General features: G+C 47.8%; 1 protein-coding gene across 1 annotated transcript in view; it reads right to left on the reverse strand.

The window, feature by feature from the left end:
* The window catches only part of tsc2 (TSC complex subunit 2), a gene marked incomplete at its 5' end in the record, with an annotated part of 72,813 nt that overhangs the window by 37,047 nt on the left and 27,627 nt on the right, over positions 1-8,139 (reverse strand). Inside the window, 3 exons of the mRNA XM_080522954.1 lie at positions 6,391-6,546; positions 7,228-7,309; positions 7,685-7,788. Of these exons, the coding sequence (XP_080379080.1) occupies positions 6,391-6,546; positions 7,228-7,309; positions 7,685-7,788 (342 nt within the window). The remainder of the gene's footprint in view (positions 1-6,390; positions 6,547-7,227; positions 7,310-7,684; positions 7,789-8,139) is intronic.

Here is an 8,139-nt window from a genome sequence, read left to right on the forward strand (position 1 = left end):
AAAGTACTTCTCAAATTGACTTTCGAGTGCCTCCAAGTGATCAACAATTGCGCATTTCACATCAGGCGAGGGCGCATTGAAATGCGCAGCCAGCTCCGCGCGGTTTTGGCCAACCAGCCAATACTGATCCACGGGAAAGCCATCTGACCTCGGAATGGTAAAGGAGCGCGTTGTGTTCCTCTCCTATAGCGGCGCATAGAGAAGCAAAGAGGCGGGTTTGTTATTATCAAACTAGTAACTAAATTAGTAACGTTATGCTAGTTATTAATTAACGTTAATTTCGCAATGAAGACCGAACTGCAGCGTTTTAGCCAACACCTAGCTTGCTAGACAGGTGTGTTTTTTTTTCCAGCTGACGTTATGGGCATCATTTATTTTGTAAATTGTTTTTGTCAAAAGTAGCTTATTATTGCCTATTAATGCTTGTACCTTACTCAATATCATTTTTGTTATATTTTTTAATTCTCACTGATTATTTTGGTGAAAGTTGTCAATTATTATGACAGAAATTGGCGGACCCCCTGCAGTACCTCTGCGGACCCCCTAGGGGTCGCGGACCCCCGGTTGAAGACCACTGATCTACGCAGTAGGGAGGTGAAGTGGTGTGTGTGTGTGTGTGTGTGTGTGTACCCTCTCTATGAGGTCCAGCAGGCTGGTGAAGTGGTGTGTGTGTGTGTGTGTGTGTGTGTGTGTGTGTGTGTCCCACCCTCTCTATGAGGTCCAGCAGGCTGGTGAAGTGGTGTGTGTGTGTGTGTGTACCCTCTCTATTGGCGCTTTTCCACTACCGGCCCGGCTCGGGTCAGCACGGCTCGCTTCGGCATGCTTTTGAACAGTTCTGGGTATGAGCCTTTTTCCACTATACACAGGAGACCAGGAACGAGTAGGAGGAGTAGGAGATAGTAGGCGGAGTTACGCGTCATAACAGCGCACCATGGTGGTGACGTATATTTTCACGAGACACAACACAGCCACAACAATAGCAACATGGAGGAACTTGAAGCTATCGTATACTTTTTCCTCGGCATGTGGTATATTATTAACCGTGATTTTTTGGAGAGAAAGAGAAAGAGAGAGAGGGAGAGAGAGAGGAAGCTATGTACACATAATAAAGTCATGTTTTTTGAACCCTTAAAACCACTGCCTTCACTTGTCTGCTTTATGAACTGTATGAGCATATGAGATGGCTACTGCCTGATCGATGTCGACACTGCTCGTAGTGAATATAAGCACTTGACGCATGTTGAACTCCTGGTTCATTGAGTTTACTCCCGGTTCACTTCTCGGGGTGGCACCACGGTGGTTCAGGGCTCAAAATGACCGTATACCGATGGTGGAGTTAGCCAGCATAGTCTTGTGTTTCTACCCTCTTCATAGCCGGTGTTATTAACGGGCAAAGACGGTGCCCGGAGGCACCCTTTGCGGGTTAATAACTGTGGTTTACCGTGGGTTACGGTAAAAATTCAAACGTGTCCCAAGAGGGGAGAGGACAGGGAATCTAGAACCATTTGAATGGTGTCGATACGACACTCTTATCACGGTCGACACAGCGCGGAGCGAATTCCCGGGTAGAAATGGTCTGTCCCCCCGCTGATATCCTCCATGACCTGCTGCTGCTTAGAGCAGCGGGTGAACTCCCGGTTCATTGAGTTTACTGTTAAAAGCATAACCACCGCGCTGACACCCCGAGAAGTTAAGGGCTCAAAATGACCGTATACCGATGGTGGAGTTAGCCAGCATAGTCTTGTGTTTCTACCCCCTTCATAGCCGGTGTTATTACCGGGCAAAGACGGTGCCCGGAGGCACCCTTTGCGGGTTAATAACTGTGGTTTACCGTGGGTTACGGTAAAAATTCAAACGTGTCCCAAGAGGGGAGAGGACAGGGAATCTAGAACCATTTGAATGGTGTCGATACGACACTCTTATCACGGTCGACACAGCGCGGAGCGAATTCCCGGGTAGAAATGGTCTGTCCCCCCGCTGATATCCTCCATGACCTGCTGCTGCTTAGAGCAGCGGGTGAACTCCCGGTTCATTGAGTTTACTGTTAAAAGCATAACCACCGCGCTGACACCCCGAGAAGTTAAGGGCTCAAAATGACCGTATACCGATGGTGGAGTTAGCCAGCATAGTCTTGTGTTTCTACCCCCTTCATAGCCGGTGTTATTACCGGGCAAAGACGGTGCCCGGAGGCACCCTTTGCGGGTTAATAACTGTGGTTTACCGTGGGTTACGGTAAAAATTCAAACGTGTCCCAAGAGGGGAGAGGACAGGGAATCTAGAACCATTTGAATGGTGTCGATACGACACTCTTATCACGGTCGACACAGCGCGGAGCGAATTCCCGGGTAGAAATTGTCTGTCCCCCCGCTGATATCCTCCATGACCTGCTGCTGCTTAGAGCAGCGGGTGAACTCCCGGTTCATTGAGTTTACTGTTAAAAGCATAACTTCTCGGGGTGTCAGCGCGGTGGTTAAGGGCTCAAAATGACCGTATACCGATGGTGGAGTTAGCCAGCATAGTCTTGTGTTTCTACCCCCTTCATAGCCGGTGTTATTAACGGGCAAAGACGGTGCCCGGAGGCACCCTTTGCGGGTTAATAACTGTGATTTACCGTGGGTTAGGATAACAATTCAAACGTGTCCGGATAGGGGAGAGGACGGGGAATCCAAAACCATTTGAATGGTGTCGATACTACACTCCTATCACGGTCGACACAGCGCGGAACGAATTCCCGGGTAGAAATTGTCTGTCCCCCCGCTGTCAACGGGAGTCGTCAACCAGGAAGCGGCAGCATAGGCACAGTACATCGCCATAATAGCGATTTTTTGTTATGCTTGTTGTCAATAAAAGTTCTATGATGCATTGAAATGACATTAAACTAAGATAATACGATGGTTATCATATTTTTTCAAATCTTTATTAATACGTTATTACAGAAACAGTAAAGGCTCCTGCCCACTGTGCGATGTTATGTCGGTGAACCCCTCACACTGCACGACTGAACGTTTCAGTCCTACCGTCTCCGACTTGATCAGACCTTACGACGTGCGTGCTCACACTGTACGATTGCTCTCAGCCACGATTGACATCCACGATTGCTTGTGACTCGACTTGTACAGTTGTTGAAATTGTTAGATTGTGAACTGTAAACAATACAAAGGTTCCTACCGTGAGTCAGAAATGGCGGACCAACAGCAATTAGCTGCAATGCTAATATGCGCATTATTTTGTGCAGCAAAAAAAAAAAGGAAGACGCAGGATTTGGGCCCGCAATCACGAGCTGGTTGGAGGAGCATGGAGGCAGGAGGGAATGCTGCAGTCAGCACAGATGGGACAAGCCAGAAACCCTGCAGTCACAGCCAAGCAGCAACGGGACCAGCTGAAGGACTACTTAATGTCACCTGCTGGTAATGTCTCCTGGCAAGAAGATCGCATCTGACATTCATGAACAGTATAGAGCATAGACTACTGTATATGGGTGCACCCTGAATCCTCTTCTAAAATAACTTGAGCTCTGTAAATTGTATATACAGTATGCTAGAGAAATGCCAAAACCTCTTTGTTTTTCATTTTATTCTCAAAAAAGTCAAACATTGACTGGTGTAAACAAGTTTTGTCTTAAAATAACTTTCTCAAGATAAAAGTAAAGCAGGGCTTTTATTTGTCCCCTCTCCTGTATTGAAATATGAAACAGTATCAGTTTTTAAAGCTTTTCTGCACCTTCACAAAACACTATACATTAATGTACTGAAATGAACAAGGAAAACTGCTTTTCTACACCTTCACAAAACAAAAGTCTGTACATTAATGAACTGAAATGAACAGAACAATGTGTCAGTGGGGCACATCTCTAGGTTTTTAGCTGTTCTGTTCCTCTGAAAGCACCCCCATGAAGCTTTGGGTTTGTGTGTGGGTTGGTGTGTGGGCATAACCCTGCAGGGGCATATAAGATGAGTGAGGCACTGGCATTGGTGTGGAAAGTCCATACATGGGCTCATGCAGTCGGTGTTGGGGAGTGGCTGGGCCTCCTGATGCATAGGATGACATTGATGACATCAAACCCCTGGCATGTTCTGATTCATCATACAATAATTCCATTCTATTCCTTTTAACCCTGACTTTTATGGCTGGATCTTTAACTTGGCGCAATTCACTTGCTACCTGCTTAGCAAATGTGTCCTCATTATCTGGTGGTTTGAAAGCACCTGCCATCTGCTTCAGTATTGCTAGTTTTTGGAACTCTACATTCCCCTCAGAAGCCTTTCTCTTTCCCTGACGCTGCGGTGCGTGGGACCTTGTCTGGGCGTCTTCCTCAGTGGGAGTCATATCGGCTACGTTTACTGGAGTAGAGCTTCTTATGGTAAGTGGGGTGCCTGGTCTTGAGCTCATGGGTGATATGTGGGGTGACTGCACAGCACTCATGGCAGGGTCACGTGAAGTCACATTTGACCCTTCACTCTCCACATCAAGCTCTCTTTCTGGACCTGCATCTGTCTGCCTCTGATCTTGTGTATCATCATCCAGTGGTGTTTCAGGAGGGTCTTCTGTTGAACTATTCAACTACAAAAAAAAGGCACAGCTCAGTAGCAGTACAGTAAATGCAGGCAAAGATGCTTTCTCATTAATGTTGTATTATTATGTACTTATTGTGGCATGTGATGTAACACAACCTATCCAGGTCACCAGACCTGCAGAAGGAGCTGTTTATATAACCTGTATAACCCATGTTTGGTGCTGAATTCAGTCTATTGAGTTCTATACGTTTACCTCAGCCTGACACATCTCCTCTGTGCTCTGTCAATCTGATTCTACAATTAATGGGAATTGTGTGATATTCTGTGCATTTATTTCACCTGTATAGTTATTAGAAGTATAGCTATAACTCAGGCTGTCTACCTTGAAATCACATAGACCTACTGTGGAACTATTTAGTGGGGAAATCTGCATGGTAACGGTGATGTAGGCCTACTTACTGTCAAACTAGTTTCTGCATGCCAATGAACAACATATGGTTTTTAAAAATCCAAATGTGTTAAGATCCAGGACTGCCTTGGAGTTGGATTTTTGTCTCCACTCCCACTTGGCTTTGGCTTCAATAGTTTGCCATACTGGGTGCGAAGAGAAGCTGCTCTCATTTGCACCTCATTGGCTGAAATAAAATAAACAGCTAACGTTAGCTAGCTACTACTTAAAAAAACATTAGCCTACTAAACAGATCAAGAAAGACGGCTAACGTTAGCTGCTGTCTATTGATTTAATTTCATGTATTTCATGTTTCAATGTACTGTCAATGTTGACTAGCTGTGCGTGGTTCACGTGAATCTAGCTAGCCAAAGGAAGTCATTGAGACCAACAATCAAAACTCAGTGTACCAGGTAGCTCAAGGGCAGATGAAATCTCTTTCCAACTGTTCTCCCTCATCCCTCTGTCATGATAGGAAGCGGAGGAGACGTCAAACAGACACCCGTGTTCCCTCCAAAGCTCTACCAATCTTTCTTCCAGTGGCTGGGACCACTGAACACGAGCAGTAGGGTTTCTTTTTGCAGCCATTATTGGGCTTAAGTGATGATTTTGAGTGGATGTATGTGCAGAATCGTGTCGTAGGACCAGCCACACTTCACGAGCCACGACGAAAATTTCGGACCTGCCAGAAATTTGTCGGCAGGTCGTAGCCTCGTCTTTAGAACGTAGGAGCAATTAGTCGTTGATCGCTGACTCTCTCACACTGTGCGACTTACGATGTCCCGATTTGGCCTTACGACGCTAGGATGTCTCTACGACTACGCAACGTAGTCTTCGACAACAAATTCGTGGCGAAATCGTGGACAAATCGCACAGTCTATGCCCGGCTTAAGTGACATTTTCCTAGAGTGAAATCTGTTGTGGTATTTAAAAATGGCGGTTAGTGATGAAATCTATGAACATGGGATGACGATTTCCATTGACCAATCAACGGTGTGCAGCGTCACACGTCACACGCACCCTGGCAAAAATGTACCCGTCCCAACTTTCGCTACCCATCCCGAACAAGAACAATTTTACCGTGCCGTGCTGGCACGGGCCGCTCAATGGAAAAGCGCCAAAGAACAGGGCTGACCCGGGTCGACCCGGGCTGGCACTGTAGTGGAACAGCACCATATGAGGTCCAGCAGGCCGGTGAAGTGGTGTGTGTGTGTGTGTGTGTGTGTGTGTGTACCCTCTCTATGAGGTCCAGCAGGCTGGTGAAGTGGTGTGTGTGTGTGTGTACCCTCTCTATGAGGTCCAGCAGGCTGGTGAAGTGGTGTGTGTGTGTGTGTGTGTGTGTGTGTGTGTGTGTGTGTGTACCCTCTCTATGAGGTCCAGCAGGCTGGTGAAGTGAGTGTGTGTGTGTGTGTGTGTGTGTGTGTGTACCCTCTCTATGAGGTCCAGCAGGCTGGTGAAGTGGTGTGTGTTGCAGCCCTCCGCAAGGTCCACCAGCAGCTGGGTGGCCTGCCTGCGCACCGCCTGGTCCTTGTCCTCCGCTATGCCGCTCAGCTGGGGGATCACCACCACCTCTATCAACTCCTCCTGGGGGGGGGGAGGGGGGGGGAGAGAGAGAGAGGGGGGGGAGGGAGGGAGAGGGAGGGGGAAGAGAGAGGGGGGGAGAGGGGAGGGAGGGGGAAGAGAGAGGGGGAAATAGAAGAAGAAAGAGGAGAGAACGGGAGAAGAGATCAACAGAGAAAAAGAGTGGAGGGAGGGAGAGAGAGAGGGGCAGGAGAGGGGGAGAGGGTGTGAGAGAGAGAGAAAAGAGAGGAAGAAAGAGAATGGGGAAAGAGATCAAAAGAGAAAAGAAGGGAGAGTGAGGTTGAGAGGGGGAGGAAGGGAGAGGGGACAGAGAGAGGGAGAGAGAGAGAGAGGGTGTGAAACAGGGGAGAGTGAGGGAGCAAATAGAGGGGGGGAGAAAAAAAGACAGAATGAGAGATGAGATCAACAGAGAAAAAGAGTGGAGGGTGAGGGGGAAGGAGGAAGAGAAAGAAAACAGACAGTGTGAGGAGGGAGGGAGCAAGAGAGAAAGGGAGGGAGGGAGAGAGAAAGGGAGGGAGGGAGAGAAGGAGGGAGGGAGGGAGAAAAGGAGGAGAGGACCATCAGCAACACACTCAGGGTTGAGCAGGTGTCAATGTAACACACTCAGAGAAGAGATGAAGTGTGTGTGTGTGTGTGTGTGTGTGTGTGTGTGTGTGTGTGTGTGCGTGTGCGTGTGCGTGTTACCTCGTACAGCTGGCGGTTGGTGCTGAGGACAAAGGAGAGGATGTGAAGCACTTTGATCCTGATGACACTACGAGTCTCATTCCTGAGAGAGAGAGAGAGAGAGAGAGAGAGAGAGAGAGAGAGAGAGAGAGAGAGAGAGAGAGAGAGAGAGGGAGGGAGGGAGGGAGGAGGGAGGGAGGGAGGGAGAGAGGGAAGGGGAGAGGAGGGAGAGAGAGAGAGAGAGAGAGGGAGGGAGGGAGAGGAGAGAGGGAGCGGGAGAGGGAGAGAGGGAAAGAGAGAGGGAGGGAGAAATATGAAGAGAAAGAAAGGAACAGAGAGAGAGAGAGAGAGAATTAAAATCTCATTAAAATCTGCAAAACTCAAAAACAAAAGTCAACAAAACCCAGCCATAGCAACAGCCCTCGCCCCCCTTAGCAACAGTCGGTCAGTCCAAGTTCAGGTTCCCATGACGACCCACCTGAAGAACTTCTCCATGAGGCGGTGGAGCGTCTGGATCCACCCGTCCTTGGCAGGCTGGATGGACTGGGCCCGGTACGAGATCAACGTCAGAACCGACGCATCCTGGTCAACAACAAACAACAACAACAACAACAACAACCATGAGAGAGGGGAGAGGAGAGAAGAGGAGGGTAAGAAGAAGGGGAGGGGGGGGGGGTAAAAAAAGACATGGGTGTTTTTGGATAGTCGGTAACATAACTACAGGCCTTGCAATATCAATCACCACTTCATACCTTGATTACACTGACATGTCATATGAACTGACTGTTCGCATATCACTTAAACGGCAGTTATTTCAGCAAATGGTAAGAGAGTTAAAAAGTTGAACTGTTGAAAGAATAGTTTGCTATTTTTTGTGTTCACTCAGTTAGCATATTAGTAGTAATAATAATATAGTAGTTATGAACATCTAGT

This window comes from Nansenia antarctica, assembly GCF_963989245.1.
Source record: "Nansenia antarctica genome assembly, chromosome: 2".
NCBI lineage: Eukaryota > Metazoa > Chordata > Actinopteri > Argentiniformes > Microstomatidae > Nansenia > Nansenia antarctica.